Source organism: Macadamia integrifolia, chromosome 1 (assembly GCF_013358625.1).
Source record: "Macadamia integrifolia cultivar HAES 741 chromosome 1, SCU_Mint_v3, whole genome shotgun sequence".
NCBI lineage: Eukaryota > Viridiplantae > Streptophyta > Magnoliopsida > Proteales > Proteaceae > Macadamia > Macadamia integrifolia.
The window spans coordinates 15,248,754-15,275,971 of record NC_056557.1 but is presented as its reverse complement, the minus strand read 5'-3'; the positions used below and the strand labels follow the sequence as shown (position 1 = coordinate 15,275,971).

General features: G+C 38.0%; 1 protein-coding gene across 1 annotated transcript; it reads right to left on the bottom strand.

Moving 5' to 3' along the window:
* Positions 1–882: 882 nt before the first annotated feature.
* Positions 883–26,985, bottom strand: LOC122080663 (TVP38/TMEM64 family membrane protein slr0305-like). The gene is made up of 9 exons (XM_042647475.1): positions 26,640–26,985; positions 25,293–25,354; positions 22,106–22,160; positions 13,362–13,460; positions 12,984–13,070; positions 11,071–11,187; positions 9,493–9,585; positions 2,695–2,725; positions 883–1,389 (listed from the first exon to the last, which is right to left on the bottom strand). The coding sequence occupies exons 1-9, from the start codon at positions 26,733–26,735 to the stop codon at positions 1,205–1,207; spliced, it is 825 nt and encodes a 274-aa protein (XP_042503409.1). The 5' UTR covers positions 26,736–26,985; the 3' UTR covers positions 883–1,204.
* Positions 26,986–27,218: the final 233 nt, after the last annotated feature.

Sequence of the window (27,218 nt, the reverse complement as noted above, 5' to 3'; positions counted from 1 at the left end):
TGTTTCAAATCCCGTACGTCTATAATAATGCTAAAGTAATGGGTGGCTGGGGAGGCATCTATCTCATCTTGATCACAAGGAGAGGTTCAGCATGATGGGAGGTGGGGTTCTTTTTTAGTTCCATTTCAAGGGACTTTTTTTTTTTTTTTTTATGGCGGCATGCTCCTTAGACAATGACTAAGGCTTACGAAAGCCTAAGGCAGGCATCAACCTTCTACAAGTAACTTGTCGAGTCCTATTGAAGCTGGTTGGAGCTTTGCTTACCTCTCTTTTTAAATACCTCCCTTCATTTGTTTGTCTCCTTCCGGTCCATAATGCCTATCAAAACTAGAAACTAACTGTTATATCTAAAACCCTGGTTAAGCCTTTTTTTTTTTTTTTTGGTAATAGGTCATGGGATCTAACCTTCTGAGGGAGGCAGTTAGAAAGATTCAGAGCAGTCGAAGCCAGAGAGGTAATTCGAGCAACTCTTGTGCACATTGGAGAAACAAAATATAGAATGATTGACAAGACCCATGAGCCACATCAAGCAAAGAAATTTTAAATTAGACTGGAAGAATTAGAAAAATGAAGATTTGGGAGCCAATGAGGGAAGAATCACTCCTTTCAGATGATTATCAACAATTAAACAATTGTAATCAACAAAGAAAGAATTTACACAAATCACAGGATAGCAATATATGAATACATGAATTCCATAGAGAGAACCTGCAGAATGAGCTTTTAAGCATATCTTTGAATCAGCTCTATTGAGGCCGTGGCTAATAATGGTGTGCATTTTTTCACTTCGAATTCCTTTTCTTTTGTGGCAATAAAAATCTAGTAACATCAAAGGTCAAATCATTGATAAAATGGATCATGCACTCCAACAAGAATCTGAACTTTGGACTAAATTTATGTTTCTTTGTTGATTGAACTGGAAAATTTACACTTCAGAGCACATATCCTTGCTCCTTCCCCACAAATTTGGGTATTTATCTGTAGAAATACATTTTTAACACAGAAAGAACTACATTGTCCAAGAATGGCAAGCATAGGGTGCTGCACACAAATGCTCTGGATAAAAAATCTAAAAAGAAAAAGTACAAAAAAAAAAAAGAACTGCCACTTCCTTTCTTCTTTTCTTTGAAGATTCAAATCTAAGCAAATTGATATAGGACACAAACAATGAAGATGGGGAGAGAATTTACATGGGAAAGGGGTTTCACTTTTCATGATTATCTTCTGAAGGGTCTATCGTGATTATAAGAGGCTGCTGAAGATCCAAGGGTGCATCAGCTGCTGTGGGCAGCTGTGGCGAGGCTAAGACTCCATCTACATCCATGTTTTCAGCAAGGGCTTTGTCCAATGATGCCTTCGCGACTTTGGTAACGCATATCATCAGCAATACTAAATAAAGAGAGAAGAAAAATAAGTGAAGATAGCAAGTATGTGAAAACCAATGCAGTTCAAGGATCATTTGGCATCCTTCTCCTATATTTCTTTCTTATAAAATTTTCCCCAAGTTTGACATTTTACGTATTTCAGTAAGCCTAGGTCATGCTTGTCTAATTATTTTGGGAATCTGACATTATTTTCTTCCATTAGACTCTGTTCTATATACTCATGGCCTTTTTGATCAAGTCAAAATACTTATAAATGAGATTAATAAGAATATTCAGGAAACAGACTCTCTCATCCCATTAACTCATCTCAAGTTGCAAGTCCTTACAAGTTTCAACTACATTTTCACTTTGACACTGGGCATGGAATTCAAATAATCTTCATAAGGGTAGTGAATTGACGTCAAGATAATCTTTGCCTGCAGATGGCCTAGTCCACCTTAATTTCACTTGGACCTTATTTTCCTTTAAAACTTGAATGAAAAGATAATGTCAGAGTGGGGACCACATGGCAAATCAATAAGTGGCAGGGACCTAGCTACATCCCGTGTAGGGTACACCATTGTTTCTGTTTTGGTAATTGTGGGGTTCCTGGCCTAGAAGATTGGAATTTTAATTGTGGGGTCACTGGCCTAGAAGAATGCAGGAAAATCAAGTAGACCCTAAGGTCCCCGTTAACTGCATACATATATCTGCCATATAGCAGATGGGATGAGGCTGAAATTTTGTGGACATGAAGACCCTAAGGTCCCTGTTCACATGTCAAGTTTTATCAAATGGAGTTTAGGGACAACTAAAAAGGTGTATGGACCACCGAGGAGTTGCATGGACATACAAGGGAATGTATGCCATTGCATTGGGGGGTCTGATTGAATATGCGTCTGAAATATGACACTATCCTATCCAGACCATGGCCTTAGATATCCAATTGTCAGATTTTCCACATCATCTTTTCACTTGGCACAAATAAGTGGGCAAAATCAGAAATTTTCCTGGACTTGCAAGACAAGGAAACCTTTTACCTTCATGAATATTAAGTCGTGTCTTGTTTTTTCAAATTCCATTTCAACTAAGATAACAGGAAATTAGAGAATGTTTGTATCAAGTTTATCCTTCGTTTCAATGTATGGTTCTGGCTAAGAGAATGTACGGGGACCAGCTCCACAAATAGTAATAAAAAATTTCTGACTCATAAAGGGGAAAGGGAACTTGATTTGATGCATTCAGCCCTCAATTATAGTTTCAGACATTGTGAAATGTAAACAAGGTGGAAGTAAAAATCCCAAAAGAATTTGTCGCAAGTTCAACTTACCGGAGACAACAAAACTCAGTACAATAAACACCTGCAGCCACAACAGAATAGATAAAATCAGGAAGAAGAGAATGATACTTAGAGAATCTACAAGCAGTATTCAACATTGTATGACTCCATCTGATTCAGAGGTTCTGTAACCCATTGCAGTCAAACTTGTTAATTTCCCAAAAGCACTAATATGGCAAACAAGAGATGTTAATCCCATCACATGGATTAGAACTATTTAGCTGTGCCAGCCATATTAGGCTTGGATTGCACTAACGAACCAACCCCAGGTCACAAAACAATGCTTTTGGGTCACTATAAGCCCAATAAAATGAAGAAATTCTCTAAAATAAGGAAACTACTCAAGGATTCTGATACGTATCCAACATTCCAAAAAATATAAAAATAAAGATTCAAGGTAACCCCAAATAAATAAAAAATATAAAAAAACCACAAGATTTAAGCTTGACTCAAACATTTTGAGCCATAGCACCTCATCATCTGAGGATGTCACAGCTAAAGCTCTCTCCAAACCCACCCCCTTAATAAGAAAGGAGGAAAAAAATAGAGAAAGAGGTAGATGGCTGTGATTGGTTGTAGCACCTACCAAAACAAAATAAAACTAATGAATCAACAATTAAATAAAAGGGAGAGGGTTCTCTGAGCAATCAGCATAGAGGTGTGCATCAATGAGTGGTGGCAAAACGGTATCGTACATTGGAGGGAAGCAATGTCATTTCATGTGAGGAGGAGAGAGATAGACACAGAGGTGCTACCGTACCCTATCCAAAAGGCTCGGAGAACCTTTTCCCTAAATAAAATTACATCAAAGGCAAATCAGCTCCATCCATAAGAGTCCTCACAAAACCTAACTTGGGAAAGACCAAATTTAAAATCCAAGAAAAAAATTCATGGACGATTCCCTACCCCAACGGCTCAGAGAACCTTTTCCCTAAATAAAATTACATGAAAGGAGAATCAGCTCCATAAATAAGAGTCCTCGCAAAACCTAGCTTGGGAAAGGCCAATCTTAAAATCAAAGAAAAAAAAGAATCATGGACGATACCAATTCCCTAATCTCATTTTATCACAAGAGACACCTTCCATGAGATACTTTTCTCAGTATAATGCATTTAGAAGAATTTCCCTTCAAGTCCTCATTCGGAGCTTCAAAGTTGGTTCACAGCTAGCTGTCTTGCCCATCAATTGAAGTCAATGGTCCAGAAATTCCTATGATATTTTGGGTTTTGTCTAAGGTTGTTAAAGCTTAGTTGTTGATGTATGAAAACCAAATATTGTGTATCCATTGGTCATCTGTTCAGGATTTTATTGCTGGATTTTGGCCTTGATCTACGCTAGCCGGGTGGCCACTGTCTTGGGGATTGTTCGTATACTGATGTCAGTACCACAGTACTGTTCTGTTAGAGTATATTGTCGATCCTACTTGGGGTTGGGTATTCCTATTCAACCTTACATCATCAAGAATAAGTGATGCGGGTCAAAGGGACTTAAAGAAGTACCAAACAAGACAAAGGAGTCTGAATCAACTTAAGAGTCACAAGTCACAACCCAGAAATTCAACTCAATAATGAGTTCACAACCCAGAAATTCAACTCAATAATGAGTTGACTAAGTCATGAACTCGGCTGTTGGCCTGGTTCATGCACTTTTGGTTCAGAAGTGGAACCAGCAACAGTCCCCATCGTGGGACACTTTTTTAGCATCCAACTTGTTCTGTTTTGCTTTAATTAATTACTTGTACTAGTTGTACTACAGTTCCACTTTGTTTAAGATAGTTTGGAACTCTAAAGGCGTGGCTGTCAACTTAAGGGTTCCTATTCTGATTTCGTTTTGTTATTTAAGTTGTTTTAAGACTTTTTTTTCTAGTGGTTATGGTCAGTATGAATTGAAGTGCATTAAAGCCATTGTAAGGCTCAAAGAGCCCCACTGTTTTTTTCTGTGGTGATTCCAAAATTTGCAGTGGTAGTGGTTATACACTTATATTCTCCTCTTCTCCTACTTTTCTTTCTCTGTTTCTTGTTTCTGGATTTTAGTTCAGTACATAATCTAAAATTCTTATAAACTTCTATTCTGACTACAACTAATATCTCCATTTTCCTGGTTCTAAATCCTTGTTACTCTTCTGTTACTGCTGTTTAGTCACTGACCAAAATTGATAATCTGATGTCTCTGTTTCTGCTATTGATTCTCAGTTACTGATCTGTCCTATTACCACTAGGATTGTTCACTAAATGATGATCTAATCATCAGATTAACTTCACATTCTGATATGATGTTTTCCAAGAGTTCAAAGCCTTCGACCAGCCTCAGACTTAATTCTGTAATTTCTACTTCTCTGATTCTGTTATTCTACTAAAGAGTTCCTTGCTGAACTGGAATTCTTGTCAGATCTTTAATTTTGACCTTCCGATTGGTCTGAACTTCTGGTATATTATTCTCCTATCTTTGATTACTATCTCTTCACAATTTAATCGCATCTGAATTTGAGCTTCTGTTTTAATCTGGTAAATTTCCTTTGTCTACGATTTTGGCTTGTGGTTGGTCTTCTGAAACCTAGTGTTACGTGGATTTAAACCTCACCAATAACCAAAACTTTACTACCACCAGTCGTAATCAAAAGAGCCTGATTTCTTTAATTTTCTTGATTCTAATAGTCAGATAAATGGAGGAGAAGCATTGTGGTTTTGATTTTCAAAATAAGGTGATATTCAAAGCTACAATAAATATAGAGGCATAAAACTAATGCGTCATACTATGAAATTATGGGAGAGGGTTATTGAAACCCACCTGAGACAAGAAACTACTCTATGGGGAACAAATTTGGTTTTATGGTAGGAAGAACCACGACAGAAGCTATTTCCTTACTTAGGAGACTCATGGAAAGAATTAAGGATTGCAAGAAGGATCTCCATATGATCTTTACTGACCTAGAAAAATATTATGACAAAGTCCCTACAGAGTTTATTTGACAAGTACTAGAGAAGAGAAGTGTTTCAAGTAAATATGTTGACATAATTAAAGATATCTATGATGGTGTGGTGACTAGTGTAAGAACTATGGGGAGTCAAGGTAGTGAATTCTCATTACAATTGGGTTACATCAAGCATCAACTTTAAGCCCTTAATTTGTCTGCGTTTACCATGGATAATTTAACCAGAGCGACATTCAAGATGAGGTTCCTTTGTGTATGTTTTTTTTTCTGATGATATTGTATTAGTGGATAAGACAAAAGCAGGGACTAACAAGAAGTTGGAGTTATGGAGATCAACCTTGGAATCAAAAGGTTTAAAGATAAGTAGAACGAAGACAAAGAATCTGGTGTGTAAAACTTTAGTTACACTAGGACGGACAACGAGGTGGTGAAAATTGATGAGGGAGATTCCGCAAAGTGATTATTTTAGGTATCTAGGTTCAATCGTAGATAAAGAGGGGTGATATAGAGGATGGAATTTAACAAAAAATTAAAAAAGGATGGATGAAGTGGAGAGGTACATCCGGAGTGTCGTGTGATTGACATATTCCTCTAAAACTTATAAAGGAAAATTTTATAAAAAAGTCATACGACCAGCTATGATGTATGGTGTGAAATGTTAGGTAGTTAAGCAGCATCTTGTAGATAAATTCAGTGTAGCGGAGATGAAGATGTTGAGACGGATGTGTGAAAAAACTAGGAAGGATAAAGTAAAAATTGCCATATCAGAACTGATTTGGGAGTAGCTCCAAGCCTCCCATACATGATAAGCTAAGAGAAAGTTTTGAGGTGGTATAACCATTTTCAACGGAGGCCTTTGGATGCTTTAGTACGGAGGAGTGATGCGATTTAGATTTAAGGAACTAAAAGAGTCAAGGGTAGACCAAAAATGGCCCTAGGAGAAGTGGTGAGGAAAGATATGCATAGCTTAAGCTTTATATCAAGTATGACCTCGAATAGAGCTGATTGGAGGGCAAGGACCCATGTAGTCGACCCAATTTAGTTGGGATGAGGCTGAGTTATTGGTGTTGATCACGAGTTTTCATGTTTCTGCAAATCTTGTTGAATGCAAGTGATGTACATGAGCACCATCATTGCCCGTAGGTATCAAAAGTAAACTTATGGGTAAATATTAATGTAGCAATCCGTTAGAGATGCATGGTCTGATGTAGATAAGTCACTTAATGGGCTTATTTTATTGCAAATAAGCCTTGGGTTGGGCAATGTGTGTGTTGGACCTTTGATCCCACGGGTTTTCTTTATAATGGGCCACTTTAATGGGCCTAAAATATGGATAAAAAGTAAGAAAACGGGATTTAATTCATTAGTTTAGTTAGAGTCCTGCTTTGAGTCTATTTCCTTTATTATTTCAATTTGAGTCAGTTTAGGTTTTCCTATTAGTGAATGACTAGTTAGTTACTTACTCCATGTTGGAGTTCTAGTCCTACTCCATGTTGGAGATCTAGTCTAATCCTATTTGGAGTCCGACTCCTATTATGTAAGGTCTAATCTTACTTAGAGTCTAACTCCTAGTTAGGTTATGACTGCTAGTCTGCCCTCTTTATATAGAGGAGCTAATGTACTCTAATTAGACAGATTTGAAAAAGATGAATTGAGTTTGAATGTTTGAGAGCCTGAGGGCTGTGTGATTCTTCTTCCTCTCCCCCCCCCCCTTTTCTTTATGCGATCTCTCTCTTCTCCTCTATTGTGAATTGATCAAGGAGCTACTGTTAAGGGTTGTTTAGAAGGCACGATAGGATTACTTAATCCTCTTCTTGAAGCTGTTCAAATCACCCAGTTGCTATACCTGCGGAAATCTTCAGATTCTCTCTCCTAGGTCTGAAAATCAAGAAGGTATATATCTCATCAACCGTCCATTAAAAGTCTCTCAAATATTTAGGTTTTTGTACCCTCCCTAGGGCCTACCTACGCCCAAGAGTGCAGCTCAATTGGAGTCCTACAGACCTGGCCGCACCTCTCTCTCTCTGCAGCTCTATAGCAGGTCTTTCTCTCTCCTATCGGGTTAGGTTTTGGGCTAGTTTTACTCCTATATTGGTATTGTATCCTTGGGGGTTTATTTGAGAGTTTTATTTCTTTGTTTCCTAGTCCTATTTGTCTTGTTTGGGGTTATAAACTGTGGGGGTTTGTTTGTTGTAATCTACTCCTACATTATGGTCTTGTCATGAGATCATGTTTTTTTGCCACATAAAAGACTTGGATGGACATGGGTAGGTCTATGTGATAAAGGGCACACCCATCTCACTGGCCAAAGCAATAGTGGTCAAAGAGGAAGCAAGTTTCATAAATTACAAGAACATCATTGATTGTAATGGAATCTAATGACAATTCTGTAATTTATTTATTTTTTTTATATGTTTTTTCTTTTTTTTTTTGAAAGAATCAACTTAATTTGGCCAATGAGATGGATGTGGGGTCCTATCACATGAACCAACCCATTTTTGTTGATGTGGCAAGTTGTGGTACATTCTAATTGTCACAAACAGCCCATATTGTAATCCAAGGTGTATTGATAAAGTATTTTAACATTAATAGTGATAGCTACCAACAAGGTTTAAAGTATCGGTATCGGGTACTGTATCAGAAGGGTGATATTAAGAGACGTATTGTATCGTATCGTATCGTATCAAACAAACACAAGATGCGTTAAAGATATGTATGGAAATAGTTAGTAAACATAAGAAAATGCTTATAATATATGCAAAATATAGTTTTATAAAAAACTATAAATGAGTAATATGAACAAATATATCATGTATAAGAAGGAGAACAAAGTACAACGAGACAAAATGTAAAGGACGAGCTTTCTTGTACTAATACCAAAATTTTATAAGGTATCGTATCGAAACCGTATTGAATCAGTGAAGGTTATCGAGGCGTAAGGCAACCCAAGGCAATGGAGGATTGTACAAAATCAAGGTGACACCAACAAGGCAACACCTAGGCATCCAGGCCATTTTATCAGTCAAGGTTATCGAGGCGTAAGGCAACCCAAGGCAATGAAGGATTGTACAAAATCAAGGTGACACCAACAAGGCAACGCCTAGGCACCAGTCCAGGCTATGCGGCCTAGATGCCTAGGCGACACCTTGATAACTATGGTATCAGTACCTTAAAGATACGGTACATATTAGTTAGTACCGGCAAAAACGGAAGGATCCTTAAAATCTTGGCTATCAGGATGTGCATATGATGTTTACTTAGCTCCCTATTGAAAATCAAAAGAAAGAGTTCTAAGCCATGGAAAGGTATTCTCGTCAACTCAACCAAGTTGTATGCCAAAGACTTGGACTTTGGCTACATGAATGTTGTTCCATCATTCCACTATGCTTCAAGCTTATCAAACTCAATGGTCTACAGGTAAACATGGATTGTCTGGTCGCAAATCTCAAAACATTAATATAAGATGTTTAACAATGGGAACAAACTTAGTATCCCTCACTTCAACTGGAAAACTAAAAAAAAATAAAGAAATTTAATAGTGAGGTTTTAACATATCAAACCTTGCTAAAAGTCTAATGTAGTGCCATCTTTCTTTGAGAGGAATAAGGAGAGAAAAATTAAAGGAGCTAGCAGCCTCGCATTATATTTTTTGGGGGAAAATGTTTTCTATGGGGAGGTGCAAAATGACCAGCCTACGCCCCTTGAAAGGGAAATTGACTCCTCCGTGGATGCCCTCTCATGTGCTTCCATTGGCCCTCGCGTATGCACAGGAAACACTTCCCCCCCTTTTTTTTCTGGGTGAATATCCTAGCAGTATATTTATTTGTGCGTGACGAGAGAAAAAGCTTTGCCCTTACCCAACGAGTTGTTGAAATCTCGCCCCATCCATGCGTTACATCTGAAATATCTTTGAGAGTTGTTCCAATATAAACCAATGCAAGTGTAATAGGCTGAAATGAAAAGTAACTAATCAGCATCACTCTGGAATCAGATACCGAAAGAAATTATGAGGGATTTATAAAAAGAATTTTGCATGCAACACATCACAGAAAGCGAACTTTGCAGGGACACCAGCAGACAAATGTTAAAGCATCTAATCTAGTTGATTGCTTGGAGTGGCAAATGAATGAAATCTTCTGAAGTCCAAAAGAAGGAATTAAGGATCTTTATTGGGCAACAAGGGAACTTCAATGATGATCATGGGTTATTTTGGCCATGGATTATTCCTAATCCAGAAAGTCTGGCAAATTTTATTTTTGGATGATTAAAAAGTATAGCAATTTTAGACATGGATGGATGCATGAATTTTAATATTTCACTCTTTTTGTGTATTAACATAACTGCCACAACACTGGCTAAGAAAAAATAAAAAGAGTAGAATGAGGTCCATATGAAGGGCCTAACTTGGTGGAACAGTATAATAAAGTTCTTTCTAATTGACCGATACAGTATATAAATAAAAACCTACTTGGATAAGGGCCATCCACCAATTGAAAAGCCAGAAGACGTGACCAGGATTCCAATTTTCTCTCCCGTTACTGAACTATATACTTAGTTTGACAAACCAAAGTGGGGACATTCAACTTTGGAAATGTCTCATCCAAGAAAATTCTCTCCCTAAAATAGAAATGCTTTCAAAAGTTATCACTCCAAAGTTTGCAGTTGGAGAGATTTCTTTCTATTGTGTTATGTCCCAGCATCTATTCATGGTCACGCAGAGAGCCCACAAAGGCATTAAGAATACCAAAGTTTCTCTGTTTACTGGTAGAGATGTTAGAATAGGAGTGATAACATTAGTGCATGCCAATTGACGCAGAAAGGATATACCTTTTGCATGCCAATTGATGCAGAAAGGATGCGTCTTTACGTACTATCAAATGCTAGGAGCCCCTAGCTTCACTTATCTGATAGCTTAAGTTCTGAGCAAGTTCTCGTGCTTCAACAGTCAAGCCTCAGTTTGAGAACCTGTTATAGAAAAAAATTTACCCCCTTTCCTCAAGCAATGGATTCAATGAAATTCTTTTGCCTTCCTGCAACCATCACATGAACCTGTGCCTCTAGAATAGTTCAACGAAATAGCATGTGGATTGATTGAAAAAATCAAGGGATGTGCAACCTTGTCAGGCTTCTACATATCTTTGTTTAACCTTTATATAAAGGTTTTGATGTATGGCAAGACCATAATTCTTCTTCTTTTTTTTTTTTTTTTTCTAGTGGTTTCTCGGTCCCCTTAATAGTTTCTTTAGGGTTAAAACTTAAAAGGTTAAAAAGAATAAGATGATGAAATTACAACTGGTAAAAGTGACCAATCAAGTAAAGGCACATTGTTCAGTAGCTGAAAGAAAAGCCAAAAGAAACAAAAGAATAAATCAAAACTAAAAACAAAGCATCTGCAATTTTCAATCGCACATTTATTTCAAAGTTTGAGAGAATACCATCATTCCCAACCAGGTAGATAGAATGTACTCTCCTATCCCGATAGGGGTCACAGATAGAAGGTAATTCAACATGTTAAATGGAATTAAGGGAGCAAGCCGAAGCAGCAACGAAATCTGTTGAATGGAGAGGGGAGCAAAAAAAAGAAGATATTAGAACCCTTACCAACATTTTTGCTCCATGTACATAAGAATTGTAAATAAAAACAACATCCATAATCTTTTGATAAATGAAATTACCAAGATATCATCTCTTAGAATTAGACTATAATATCCACAATGTTTAGTCACATTAGTCTTCTCAAAAATGAAGTTGCACTACGGGCTAGATTTAACTTTGAAAAGTATTTCATATGTTTCCAAAGGCATGATAAGATCACAGTAAGGCAATCTGTTACGTGAGGACCTGATTTTCCTCGGAAATATCATCGTTACAGCCGTTTTTCACAAAGGCTCGAGCTGTTAAGGATTACAATAATGTATATCAACAACCCCTGGCATGTGTAGGCCCACACACACGGCTTTGCACATGATACCATCACATGGTGGAACCATCACATGGCACCAAGGGGCACAAAGCATAAGGAGAAAACAGCACAAAACACAAAACCCCCGCACTTCGCAAGGATCGACCACTCGACCTCCTGGCTCTAATACCATGTTTCAAATACTAATGCCAAAATCTTGAGTTGTCAAGGGCTACAACAATGTATATCAAACACATTAATAACACAAAAAGCCACGATGAAGATTTTCCGTGAGAAGTTGACAGACAGGTTGCTGTATCCCTCCCAGTTTAAGGTGATGTATAATTGAAGGGATGGAATTGCTTTGACCATTTTTATCAGCTCATGTAGAAGGAAGCTCATGCTAAGGCAGTCAACAGGTGTGCATGCAACAGGTGTATGCATTTGGGATAGAGAGCCCAAAACAGCTTTCTAGGTGAGATAACCCTTAATATGGAAGGAAAGTCCTTCGTAGTGAAAATTAGACCTTGATTCACTGATCCCACATGACATTCAAATCCCAAGGAAAAGAAAAAATCAGAAGCATAATTATCCTTAACATGTGCTTCATCTTCATGTATAGAAGTTGCACAAATGGCTTCTACACCCCAATGGAAAAGAAAAATCAGAAGCAGAATCATCCTTAGCATGCGCTTCATGGATAGAAGTTACATAAATGGCTTCCACACCCCAATGATTGCCGCTTTACTAATCTTCACGTGGGGTACAGAAATTTTTTTTTTAGCTGTTAGGTTTGTGGCAGGTTCTCCTAGAAGTTTCCCAAGCACTTGATGAACATAGGCTTTTAATCCTCAGCAGCCCCTACTTGATACATTGAATTATGCTCCTGTTTGTGATGGTACTCGGATATTAGAAGATAAATTTCCCACTCAATTGTTTCTCCCTAAAAATGTAATTTTAATAAAAGAAGGAAAGAGAAAAGGGGGGCCAAACCTGATGTAAAATGAACACACGAGAAAAACATTGCTAACAAAAGGCTACATAATGAGGATGAGGTGCAGCTCATTCAAGAAAATGATTGATGGAACAAACTTCTGGTTTTACTGGTATTTTCTCAAAAAATTCAATGCTTATGACTAAATTATGTTTTCCGACTTCAACAATCAAGTATCCAACCAGAGTTGCTCAAGTGTTCAATTGCTAATGAAGGATTATTTTAATCTAATTTATTCTCATTCGGGTAGGTAGTTATTAACCATGTGGCATGGAAAGTCCCTCCAGAATGAACTACCACCAAGTCAAGCAGGGCATTCAAAGACCTTTTGATTAATTAATGAACTATGACATAACAGTGAAAATAAGACACTATATCTGGGAAAATGATCAGTAACATACACTTCCAGAACATAATTATGAACAGGAAGTTCAAATAAGACAGACTCGGACCTTGAATCCAGATCGCTGAATTGCAATTCCAACTGCCTGAAACTGTGGATAATTCTTTAACTTAGAGATAACATAAGACCTCCCAATCTGCAAAAGAGGGGGAAAATGTAAGAAGATATGTCATACAAAACACGGATGCAAGGACCTCCTCAGGGAGGGAAAAAACATTCTAAAGGGAATGGGAGGAGAAGTTTAAGAAAAAAGTATAAATCTATTACAAGTTCAATCTACAAGAAAACCTTCTCCAGTAGCAGATATTAGATACCAAGGAAGAGACATCCACTGCAATGTACTTAAGCTAATTGCCAAGATGGTAACCTAAGTTATTATTACTGGATAGAATTTGACTAATCAGGACAGCAAGCTTAAGAGACTTACTGTTTTACCAAGAAGGAATGCAGCTATAGCACCAACAGTAGCACCAATTGAATCAGCAACAAAGCCAATGGGTAACCCAAAGAGATAACCCCCTCCAAGCTGGAACAGTAAGAAAAGGTACCCACTATAAACAATCAAATGCAAACCAATGATACTCTTTAAGTTTACTGAGGATAAGATTCCAAATTGAACACTATATACAAGAACAATCAAATGTGGATACTCTACAACATAATACAGGGTAAAATTTCTGAAAACTAAGAAAGAGATAAATAGAAATAAAGATGAAGAGAAAGAACATATAGTAGTTGGACATTCAAAGATATTACTAAAATGTAATTCAAAAAGTAAATGGACCATACTGCTCAGAATTTGGTGAACGAAAATGTTACATTTTTACAAGGTATTGACAAATGAATGCTAAGTTTGGGGACAGAATGCATAAGATAACCTCTCACCTCTCAATCTCAGTCGTAGCCTCATTATGTATTTCATCATTAAACCACTTGAAACCATATGGCACCAGTTCTACCATTGAATTTATAATGGGAAGGCCCCCTCTTCGCCCCCCCTCCCCAAAAAAAAGAAGAAGAAAAAACCATATATTTTATTATTAAAAAAGCAGCCAACACACATAACCATTCAATTTTCATCTGCTTTACAATAACCCTATTTGATTGGTATGTTCCTCAGTGAAGATGGAATAAGCCTTGTCCTGTTCAAGTTTCTGGTTCTTATGAGCACCATTTGGAGCCACTTCTTTGCATCTTTTTCCATGTCCAATATCTCATCTTTGATAAACTTTTCGTTTACCTTATTCCTAATTTTTAGGGGGAAACAAAAGAAAACTCACTTTAGCCAACCCTTTGAAGATGGATGACTGATGGAGTGATGGGACAAAGGACACTTCATTTCAATTTCCAGATTCCACCAAATTTTCAAACCAGGTGCCATGCCAGACACCTCATGTTTTGAGACCTTATCCATGTCTTTAATGGTAAAGTGGAACAAATGTACCATAAGAAGAGTGACAGGGTGCAAGTTTGGGGTGCTGAAGGACAAGATGAAATCTGAAAATAACATAGGTTGAAAAGGTGAGAAAGACATGTACTTATTAGTAAGCAGAAGATGCAGCCAAAAAGTTGGAATGATGAAACATAGCCAGCTTCTAGTAGATGGAATAAGGCTTAGTTGCAAGGTAAAATAAAAGAAAAATAATTGTGTAACTAACTCAAAATCTTACAAAATATGGTAATTGGAACTTTTCAAATAGATTCCATGCCCTATCATAACTTCCTATTCAAATCCAAGTAATTTGGTTGAAAGGTTAACTTTCCTTCATTTCCCTTTACTTGTAATAAGATGGAAGATACAAGACAAACATGCACGGACCCCTGAACACTTACCTGAATCTTATGCACAGCTATGAGATCATGCAGCAACATGTCTAACAATATGAAGGCAATGACCGAGGAGGTAACAGCCCTATTGATGCGGATCCGGATCCCAAAAATCTTGAACTAGCCTGGTGGATATTTGTATAGATCGAGCCCCTTGTCTGGGACTGCAACTACCGCCAGAAACAGGGCAGCAGCAAGGTGTAACAAACAGAAATAAAGACAAGAATGAAGAAGATGGAGTCGAAGAGGAAAGGGAAGGGAATAACAGAAAAGAGAATTTCAGAGAGGGAGAACAAGAGAATCGCAGCTCACAGCAGCCATGGTTTCACCCAAAACATTCGTTCAATTTCAATCAATTCTTCAAAAAAAACTGTTTGTTACTAGAGTATTACATAGCTTATAAAAGAAAACTCAAACATCAAAATGGTAACTAATTTAAAATGATAATTAATTTAAAATGGAAACTAATCTAAAATTAGAAGCTAAATAATACCAAAAGAAATTGTTTCTAAAACCAAAAGGAAATCAAATCAAAGGTAAATTTTCCCTAGACCCATCGCCCAACTGCATTAGCTCTCCCGGTCTTGAAAGAACACGACTCCGTCAAGTTAGGTCGTGCTCCCAAGATACCCTTATAAGTTGCTCGCTGATGAGGTGGCACGTATTTCGAAGCAGAAGCTGGGAACATAACACCAAGAGGAGAGAGAGTAGGCTGACGTGTCACTGGAGTAGGAGTCAGTCAACGATGTGGCATGTCTGATAATGCGTGTGGCTTCATCAAATATATATGACCTCCTTGTTTCACCTTGATGGTGTTCCGTGCACCATCATAAAGGATACCAGTATGTCGCTGCCAAGGTCGCCCTAGAAGGATGTCGCAGTGTGCCAATGGGTGACCAAATAGGTGACATGGTACTATAACGGCCCAAACTGTAAGTGTACTCGAACAACTACAGTGGCCTCTTCTCGAGCTGTGGGTCCAAAACCTCGCACTTGAATCTTCTTGAAAAGTTACTTCTGTGGAAGGTTGTGTGCTCGAACAAATTCAGCAAATATAAAATTTGCTTCTGCCCCAGTATCAACAACTGTATGAACATCAGTAGGGTCGGAGCCATGTAGAATAGTACCCTTTTGTCTGAAGAGAGGAGCCTTGTCAACTAGAATGTTTAAAAAGGATGAAAGACTAGCTGAATGAGCTTCTGCATCCTCATCACCATAGTCAAACATATCATCTTCCTCGAGGGGATAAGGATATAAAGCAGACTCATCTTCAATCTTCTCTGTCGGTTGCTTCTCTACTGCATTCACAGAATGAGTCCTATTGGGTCACTTGTTGGAGTAGTGACCCTTCTCGCCACAACTATGGCATCTGATGTTCTTCACCCCATCACTATCCTTGACGAACTCTGACATTTTTTCTTCAACTTTGAGAGCTTCAAGCTTCTTTTCCTCCATACGTGGTGGAGGTCTATAAACTAAAGAAGTCTTGAGCATACCCTTCCAATAAATGGACTTCTCTTCAGCTGTCTTGGCATGAGCCGCTACCATATCAACAAACCTGAAATCAGTGTTAGCCAACTCAAGTCGAATCTCAGTACTTAGCCCACTGATATATCACATCACCCGTTGCTGGTCTGTTTCTTGAAGTCGACACCTTGAAGATAGTTTGTGGAATTCGAGGGTGTAGAAATCCACATCTTTGCTCCCTTGTTGCAAATTAAGTAATTTATGGAACATTACCTTTTTATAATTCAAAAGAACAAATTTTTTAGTCAGGATCTGCTTCATGACCTCCCAATTGTTAACGGGTCCAAGTCTTCTGACAAACCTTGCATGTAGTACATCCCACCATGAACATGGATACTCAATAAACTTGGTGAGGATGAGTTCACACTTCTTCACGTCTGGAAGAGACTTATATGCAAAAATCCTCTCCACTTTAGTAAGCCAGTCTAGGAATTCTTTAGGTCCCTTCTCACTACTGAACTCTGGAACCTCAACTTCGATGCCATAATCTCTGTCAAAAAATTGTTGGGTAACATCCTAGGGGATAACTGGATCAAGTTGCTGCCTCTGAGGTGTATCTTCGATTCATAAAGTGTTGAGCTGAGGAGGTAATGTAGAGGATCCTTCAGCTTGCTTGTCAAACCTCTTCATAAAGGCAGTCATCTCTTCCATAAACTTGTCAAACTTGGCTTCAGTCCTCTCAAGCCTAGCATCAGTATTCTGTTGGTTCTCAGCTAACTCACGATACAATTTGTGCAACTCAGCATTGGTGATGTGACCTATCATGGACCTCATGGTTAGAAAATTGTAGAAAAATTTGCTCTGATACCACTTGATGCAGATCCGGATCCCAAAAATCTTGAACTGGCCTGGTGGAAAACTGTAGAGATCGAGCCCCTTGTTTGGGACTGCAACTACCACCAGAAACAGGGCAACAGAAAGGTGGAGTCGAAGAAGAAAGGGAAGGGAATAATAGAAAAGAGAATTTCAGAGGGAGAACAAGAGAATCGTAGCTCACAGCAGCCATGTTTTCACCCAAAACATTCATTCAATTTCAATCAATTCTTCAAAAAAAAAACTGTCCATTACTAGAGTATTACATAGCTTATAAAAGAAAATCAAACATCAAAATGGTAACTAATTTAAAATGGAAACTAATCTAAAATTAGAAGCTAAATAATACCAAAAGAAATTGTTTCTAAAACCAAAAGGAAATCAAATCAAAGGTAAATTTTCCCTAGACCCATCGCCCAACTGCATCACCTATGGCAACATGTGGGTACTCTTTCTCACACACCTGAAACTTATGATGACTTGAGGATGGATGAGAGATATCCAGTTCACTCCACCACTAATCTTGTCCCTAGGGGTTGAGAGGACCACAAAGACCTCCAATTCCTCGACCCCCAATGGAAGATGCCCTTTGTAGCCTTCTTACTTCTGGTGGTACTTGTTAGAGTTCATATTGTAAGGGTAGAATGGGAAATAGAATATGAAATAAGCACACGTGTATTGGGTGTTGGTAAAGGGCATCTATGCAATTTTACTTTTTTTTTACCTAATGCGAATGAATATAGGTGAGAGGCATTGATGAATGCCTCTCATCTTTTCTTGCACAACCTTTTCTCCTTCCCTCTCTTCATCTTCTTCTTCCTTCTTTCTCCCTTTCCTTCTTGACCTCCATTGTTTCTGTACCATATTACAAATACGAACTTGGTATCAGAGTAGCTTTGAGAATTGGCCAGCAGTCACTCTTGTCTGCCTATTCTTTTGCCTCTAAACTTGGAATTCTAGAATAGTGAGGGTTCCGTAAGAGGCTATATCATGTGAGAAGGATGGTGTAGTGTTTCACCCATCAACCAAGAGATTCTAAGATGTTTTTTTTCTTCTGAAATCTGAAAGTGAAATAACCAAGCAAGGGAGCAGAACAAGTCTAATGCCAGTTGAGCATTCCAGTTCCCATATTTCTCTCATCTGGGACCCATTGGAGATGGGTCCAAGCTCTCTTAAACTGCCCTAGGGTCCTCTTCAGGTAGTGATGATCTTTTTCAGACATGTTGCCTTGTGTGTGTGCAACTCCAAAACCATGATGCCCTATAGTGCTGTTGCTGGAATAATGGCTGTTTTTTATATAGACACTGTATGGACCTATTTGATGGGTATTCTTTTGCTGAGTTGTTTTGAATTTGTGGGTGTTTTAGAATGGATTTCCACCTTGATACAAGTGTTATGTTGTTTCTTACAAGTGTTGCTATATATATATATATATATTGTGATCTGGTGTGGCCGTGTCGGTATTCAACCGGCTCCCTGTGTGTAACTTCGCACCATGTCAAAAGTTGGTGGACCAATGGAAGCCTAAACTGGTGGATCAAATGGTGTTAGTGTTACTCCCAGTTTAGGCATTATGGCAAACACCAATGCCTAGATATCCATTGTCAAATTGGATAATACAAACTATCTGGACTGGGGTCACTCTATTAGCTCCAAGGTTGATCTCCATAACTCCAACTTGTCGGCAATCCCTGCTTTTGTCTCATCCACCAAAACAATATCATCAGCAAAAAACAATAATTTCCTAGCGCAGTTGGTGAGGTTGTGGTGCTCCTAAGCCCACTAATGTAGACTAGGGTAGGGGTCTAACCAAGTCTCAACTGCAGGAACTTTTTAATCAAAGAACTACCCCATAACACAACAACAGTGCAATAACATAATTGAACAAAATAGGCTAAGATCAGTCCCATCGATCCCAATAAATCAACTAATTCTGCAACTGAAAACAACTAGGGTTTAAGGACTTAAGTCCCCAGCTCATACCAATTCAATGAAGAATAAACCAACAATCAAACATCAATAATCAAAACAACTCAAACCAACATTCTGGACAGAGATTAGAATCGACCAGAATAGGAGAAATACTCATATCTCAAGATCCCCAGGTCTGATTGACTTGAAAACAGGGTCGAACCTCTCTCTTAATACACCCAAAAATAGATCAAATGGGGAGGGCCATCGGCTGGCTGGATCTTCAGAATAAAGTAGGGGCGGTAGGGAGAAATCTGGAGATTTCCAGAACCAGAATTCAATCACAGTTTCAGATCTCTTCCCTGATTTGAGGAACCTTGCAGTAACCTTGAAAATAAGAAGGAGAACTTGAAGAAACCTCCTGATGCAGCTCAGCGAGGGATTAGTGCTATATTTTGACTTGATTTTTATTTACTTCCTTTATTGGTTAGAGATTAGATTAACAGTCTTTTATTTAGATTTCATTTTTATTTTAGTTGCTAGCTAGGTTTAGTTTCCATTTTTAATTAGCTTCCAAAATTATGTCATTATTTTTTTCTTTAAATAGCCCTGTAATGGAGAAGAACTCAGTTTAAGATTTTTGGAAATTGAATGTTTAATTGGCTTAACAGTGGTTGCCGTGACCTCCATCTCCTTCTTCTGTTCTTTCCCCTCTCTTCTTCTTCTTCTTCTTTGTTGAGTCTTTTTCTTCTCTTCCCTGCAATCTCTCTTTTGTCTTCTCTTCTTCTTCCTAATCCTTTTAGTTCTTTCTGTTTATATTCTGATCGGATATACTCTGTTTCTGGGCAACGTTAGCAGCACCACACAAGTGGGTCGATCTCCATCATACCCTAAGCTATTGGTACGAAACTTGGAGCAACAGTAGCCAGCCCTAAGGCGATTCAGATATCTGAATCTGAAGTCGAAAATACTTCTGGTTTGTGAGCTATAACTCTGCGACCAGATCTGAAACAGCATCCATCGCCAGACCTGAGTTGCAGGTTCAGATCTCCTCCTCTCCTTTACTGTTTGGGAGATCCATGACTGCGTCCAAGAGGCTTCTGACCTGGAGACCTTAGCCTAAAGTGTGAGATCAAACAGAGCTCTAATGAAGAAGTTTTCTTCAATGAAGCTGCAACTGGTACTTCCGCCTTGGGTTTGAGAAGCGGCGAAAAAAACTACTCCTCTTTCCCACGATTCTCCCAAGTCTTTAAAGCCTTCCTTTTTGCTCTTAAGTACTTTATTTGTTGTTTTCCCCTATTGCCCATCTCCATTATTCTTAATCCCATTTGTGTCCCCTTTACTTGACCGACCCCTCTATCACTTAGGAATTCCAAATTATTTACAATTCTGCCATTCTATTTTTGTGTTGAGTTATTTGGTCATTATTGTGGGCCCTAAGCGATCCGATTCCTATTCTTGGAACCCGGATCCGCGTCACCTCCTGGACTTCAAGCCGCAAGGAGTCAATAGGGGATCGAACACCAATTCCAACACTTTGATCAAACACAAAACACACTCAAAGACCAAAACGCAGAAGCATTGTTTTTTTTTTCATAAATCGTTCAAGGCTTAATGGGAGCCCTCTTCTTTATTTATAATACTGATGGGGGTTACATAAAACAGAAACTAATTTTAGTTTCCAAAAACTGAAATAGAAACTTACAATATAGAAGGTCCTCTAGTTACTAAAACTGGAAATAGAAACTAGGAATTAAAAGTACTAATATTAGAAACTAAATAAACTGGATTTAAAAACTAAATAACCTCATCAATCCCCAACTAAAAAGGAAACTAACTAGTAATCCCGTACTCAATCTTAGAGCCTCTCTTTTAGACCCATAAAGTGGCCCAATACACTCCAAACCCCATGGACTAAAGGCCCGACACATATACAACCCAACCCTAGGCATATTCCTAATAAAACAAACCTATTTTGGTTATTAATCTACAGCACCCGCACTCACCACGCGGTTTCGACTTTGAGTCTCTTGGCTGTTACACCCCCCATCCCCCTTATATAGTGTACTCATCTAGAACAGCAAAAAGCATACCCTAAGGGACTTCATTTTGAATGTCTATAGTTAAATCATTCATGTTAAGCGCAAACAAATAAAGGCTTAAAGTTGTTCCTTAATGTAAACCCACTTGTAATTGGGAATTCACTACCATGACCCTCCACAGTTCTTACACTAGCCACCACACCATCATGCATATCTTTAATTACACATACTTACTTGAAACACTTTTCTTCTCTAGTACTTGCCAGAATAGCTCTCTAGGGACTTTATCATAAGTTTTTCCTGGTCAATTAGACCTAATGGAGATCTTTCTTGCAATCTCTAGATTTTTTCACGAGTCTCCTAAGTCCTAAGTAAATAAATAGCTTATGTAGTGGATCTTCCTGGCATGAAACCAAATTGGTTCTCCGTAATAGTAGTTTCTTTTCTCAAGTGGGTTTCAATAACCTTCTCCCATAATTTCATAGTATGACTTAATAGTTTTATGCCTCTATAGTTATTGCAGCTCTACAAATCTTTGTGCGTTGTTTAAGGCATCGTTTTGACATCTATCGAAACTGAAATATTTCGCAAAAATTCACGAAATCTCGTTGAAACCTATGGGATAGAAAATTTTACCAGAGTTTCTGGTCCATCTGATCACCGGATTGTGAACTACAGATTTTCTGTCAAATCTGATCCTTACCCTATCCCTGCGGTTCTAGTTTCCCTGTGGAATCTTGGTAATAACTGTTAGGTGATTAGACATTAGTATACCATTAGATCAATTCATGCACTTTCTACAGCCAAAACTAATGCCATTTTCACATATCAATAAAGAAACTCAAATCTGAGATTAAGCATCATGATCCTAATATTAAGAATGCAGAATCACATAGGGTCACCTATATTGGGCAAAATGTGAGATATGATTCTGAACTAGAAACACTTTGAGTTATCATAAGCTTCATAAATATCATAGATGATTGGCCTACAACATAAAACAAACAAAAAACCTGATGTCTCAAATTATCATAGGTAAAGACAATTTTACCGTGAGTACTGAAGCTGGAACTGCCAGAACTGTTAGAGGGATGTAAGCAACGGCCCTACACAAATTCCAAGAGGTTACCACTTAACCATTAAGAAGGAAAAAAAAATTAAGGTGCAAAAATTTAGGTCACTCTATTTGTTCCCTTTTTATCTCTGCTTCATAATACTTCACCACACCAATTTCAGCATCAAACATGTGTAAACTTCATTAGCAGTTGAAATTCACAAGAAATGGTGTATCAAGATCCGAACCACATTTTTAATGGAGAGAGACAGAGTTTGCTACACATTTAAATGAGATGGAAGAGAAGAATTAGTGTACTCTCAATCATTTATTTGAGTTCCTATTTCAAACACAATGTTTATCAAATATACATATCTATATGCTTAGCCAAATAATTGACAACTCCTCCCATTAGTAGAGAGTGTCATCGAGTGTCATCACCTCTATCTCAAAATTCTTGTTTAACTTGAATAGAAGGAAATAACCAGAGGTGACTAGATCCACATCCATCATGGACTGCTGCAGGAGGAGAGCCCATCCCAATGTGGGCTAGTCAATCCCCACTTAAGTCCACTTAAGTGGTTATTAATTTATTAAGTTATTTCATTAGTTAATAAGGCCCATTGGGCCCATCGATTTACTCACTTAAGTGTTTAAGTTGTTCATCAGTAATAAAGGCCCATGGGGCCCATCAAGTTAATTGTAATCAGCCCATTAGTGGCTAGTAGCTAATTAACTAGTTATTTACCAATTCCAATTAGGTTTCTAAGTCTAGTCCTAGCAGGAGTACAACTCCTAGTTCTAATGTGATGGCTATTAGCTAGTTTCTACCCTCTATTTAATGTAGGACTAGATTGGACACCCAACTAGACCCAAATCTGAAAGAACTTTTAGACTAAAGAACAACCAAACCAGTCTCAAATAGGTAGCAGAAAATCAGACTTGAAACACAGCCCAGAATTACTATCGGTCTCTAGAACAGTAACACAGAGAACAAATAGTATAGCAGCAGCCCTTACAATTATACGACCATTAACAGATTTGAACAACAGAATACACACTCTGCAGTCCAGGAATCAGCAGCAACACTAACAGAAATATCGGCTTCAGGAAATAGCAGTTTCAGTCCACTAGAAGAGAAAACAAGGAGATTTTGAATATATCTCTTCAATGGCTGAGCAGAATCAGCCAATATGGGGATCGAACCTCACTGGTATAGGGAGGCACAATTGATCAAAAATCTGGCCCAATCGGAAGACCAGATCAGGTCCTTCCAGCAGGGTCGGATACTCTGTTTTGCAGAGTTTTCTGGGCAGCAGAAATTTAAGATATAAATACCTAGATCGATGAGCAGAAGTAGGATACTTGAGGAAGCTTGGAAAGAAAAGAATACTTGATGAAAGAAGATCCTCCCGGGCTTCACACCGCAAGGAGTCGTTGGATCGAACACCAACCCATCACTGTGATCAGACACACAGAAGTTCTCTTGCAGAGAAAGCAGCAGCAGCAGCAGCAAAATAGTTTGTCAAAATCGTGGCTCATAAAAGAGCCTTCTTCTTTATCTATAATGATGGAGAGTGGTTACAAATAATAGCAACTCAGAGTTACTAAAAACTGATTACAAGAAGTTACTAATACTAGAAATTGGAATCTAATGAAAATAGAAACTAGTCTTAAATAGAAATTAGAAACTAACAATGACTTGAAATTAGAAACTAACTTAGGACTTCAAAATAGAAACTAAATAAGAAATTATTAAGCTACTAATAATCCCCATCAGCAGCCCAAATCATGGGCTGACTTGGACTAGATCTGGGTCAACCCAGTCTAACTTGGACCAGATCTGGGTCAACCCAGTCAGCCACTTGGGTCGACCTTGGTCTTGGTTCTCCTTGTGTAAACCATTGTCGGTACTGCATCACTATTTATAGAGGAGCTCTTGTACTCAGATTTCTCAGATTTGAATAAAGAATTATTGCAGTCAGCTGCTTAAATAGCCGGGATAGCTGTGGGTGAGATGCCCTGGCCGAGATAGCCAATCCCACCCACATTTGTCTTGCTTCTTTTTTTATTGTTCTCAGTTTACTGTTGCTGTCCATTACTTACTGTTACTGCTTACTATTATTGAAAGAACCAGATCTGTTCAGACCTTCAAAAGCCAGAACTGACCAGCAACAATAGAGGATTTAGGAGGGAGATCAATCTCCTCTTCCTTCCCCAATTGACATCTGATTTACAAACCCTTTTCAAAGGGTGTCCACAACCATCCAAGGATCACTCGATCTTCTTCTCATTGCTGCCCAAGCAGCCCTGCCACAGTTCTTAAAGAATTCTCTCTGTTTCCTCTCTCTTAGCTCTGAATTCAAAAAAGTGAATAACTCCATCACCAGCCGTCAGAAGACTTTGATACTTGGGGGTTTTTATACCCTTACTGGGACCTACAATCAACCAGGATTGCATCTTAATCTGAGCTTCACAGACCCAGCCGCAGGTCTCCCTCTTCAGCCCTATCGCAGGTCATTTTCTCTCTCCTAGCCGATTGGGTTTTGTCTGAGTTTTTGCATACTGATTTGTCTTTTCTGTTGGAGGGTTAGTTCTGGTTTATTTCCCTTGTTCTCCTAATCTAATTCTGGTTATTCTCAAGTTAGTTTTGAGTCTTGATTTTCTTGTTTGGAATTGTAATCGGTTGGATGTAGTTACTTGTAACCTACTTCTACATTAGGAGGCCTTAACAATTCAAACACAGCAACACATTGACAATAATGCATCACTATCCAACCAAGAAATATTTGGCTCTTTTCCATTAGGTGAACAACATTATAGCATTTCTATCTTCGACCGTCACTAAAGCCATTGGCAATGTCCATTAACAGCTAACTCTCTCTTATTAGCAAGATTCATGTCATTGTCTCAAGGATACAGATTGGCTGGAAGTGCTCTGGTTTACAAGGTCGATGGAGAATTATAGTTTCAATCACTAGAACCAAGGCTTGTGTAAAATAAAAATGATGGTGTTCCAACCCAAGTACTTATGAAGATTTCAATTATAATCGAATCATCTCATCCAAAGGATCATAATCAACACCAAAACTACACAATGGATGTGGATAAGAAAATCAAGCTCATAGCGATGGTGATTCAGTGCCAACTAAAGGAACAATAGGAGGAAGTAAAAATAACTTACAAAACAAGTGGACCCCAACTTCCTAGATGGAGTTGAATCCATAGTAGGAAATCTTTCAATATCTGCATATGGAATCTGAGTTAGTAGATAAGAACATGAAAAGAAAGAATGAAAAAAAGGTTTGAGCCAATGAAATACAGAATGAAAATAGACAGTTTTTGAAGCAAGGTTGGGTATTTAACATGTAATTGTCGGTAGATGATTAAAAAGACAGCATAATTACTCAAAAAGGAACTGACACAACCAAAAGATCAGAAGCTTATAGGTGACTTTTATACAAAGATAAAGATAAAAGATTAAAAAAATATATGACACATTCTCCTTCTGATTAGATAAACAGAATTGGAACTTTGGATGAAAGAAATTGAATCTACTACTGATACTTATCAGATGATGTACAAGAACAAGAAAGAGAAAAATAAATACTACAAGGAAAAACCATCACAGGCAATAGCTGTATATGAGAATTCATAATGTAGACTCCATACAAGGAGGATGCCATACATAAATTTGCTTTATATTTTCAAGTGCTATAACAGAAGTATCTTCTATGCTTAAATTCCAAATCTTAAAAACCCTGTTTACTTTTATGTTCACCTGTTGTCATCTGTGTAATCTTTTCCCATGCCCTCAGCAAGCAGTTTCTATCTTGCTAAATTGTGCTATACAAGCCTCTATCTTCCAACGTAATGTGTCTACAGAATATCTCATATGTACATGCATTGAGTATCTATTTCATTTTATTTACCTCAGACAAAAAGGGGATATCTTGTTACCACTCACAAGGAAAACCAAGAATCTACCAATAAAAATTCAAACATGCCATAAGCAATAATAAGAAAGAAATAAAATATATAAGAGCACTAAACTGATTCTTCTGCATTGGTTCATCCAGTTTCATACAATAAAAGCTGAAATCCAGTAGGCATAAACTATAGCAGCTATTAGGACAGTAATCAACATAGAAAGAACAGCTAAAGAACAAGAAGCACCAGAGTGACGAGTTTAAAAAGGCATCAGCAATGAGAAATTAAAAAACCCCTTCTTTCCCTTCATATGAGTCAGAAAAATGAAAGACTTAAAAATCCACAAGAATCCCAAAATGGTCTTAATCATGCAATTTACAAAAAAAAAAAAAAAAAAAAGACAATGGTAACCCAACCAAGAACAATATCGAATTGCCAATCAATGAATGGAGGACCAAATTCATAAACTTGAGAAAGTGAGGAACAAAACTGTGCCTAATCATCAAAAATTTCCAAAACCAAAATTCAATCAACCATTTAATACAGAATTGATGAGCTAATAACTATAAGAACGCAAAGTACAGGAGAGGAAAATATGAACCTTCTCGATGGGAAGAGTATAGCAAGCAATGGAAATGGCTACCAAAAGGAGGAGGAGAAGGGCGATCCTGAAGACGGAGGCCCATGTCACCGCCATTGATAGCCTGCGACGCCAAGGCCTGCACTCCTCCTCGTCGTCCTCGGTTACGGGTTGCTTCAGGTATGACCTTGCCCTCAATCCTTCAAAGGTTGCCAGATTTAGTATCCCAAATTTAGCAGACCATCTAAATCATCTATCCCCCACCAACGCGAAACCTCTACCACTCTATCCCTCACAAAAGCTCGGCCAATTTTTGTCAGCTTTTTTTCTTTCTTGTTTTTTTGAACTGAACGAACAAACCTTGGTCCTGAGTCTTCTGACTAAACTATAACGTATAAAAGTTAAGAATAATAAATAATTGTCATTTAAAAAAGAAAAACACGAAATAACCTTGTGTTGTTGGCACAGGATACAACAACGAATGAAACTAATGAGAGGACGGGCATTAGCATCTTCAGTGCTTAGGCACGAGGCAACATCGTCTTTTCACATATTTAAGTGGGAGGTTTTATGTACAATCGCTAAACGTGCACACAGTTA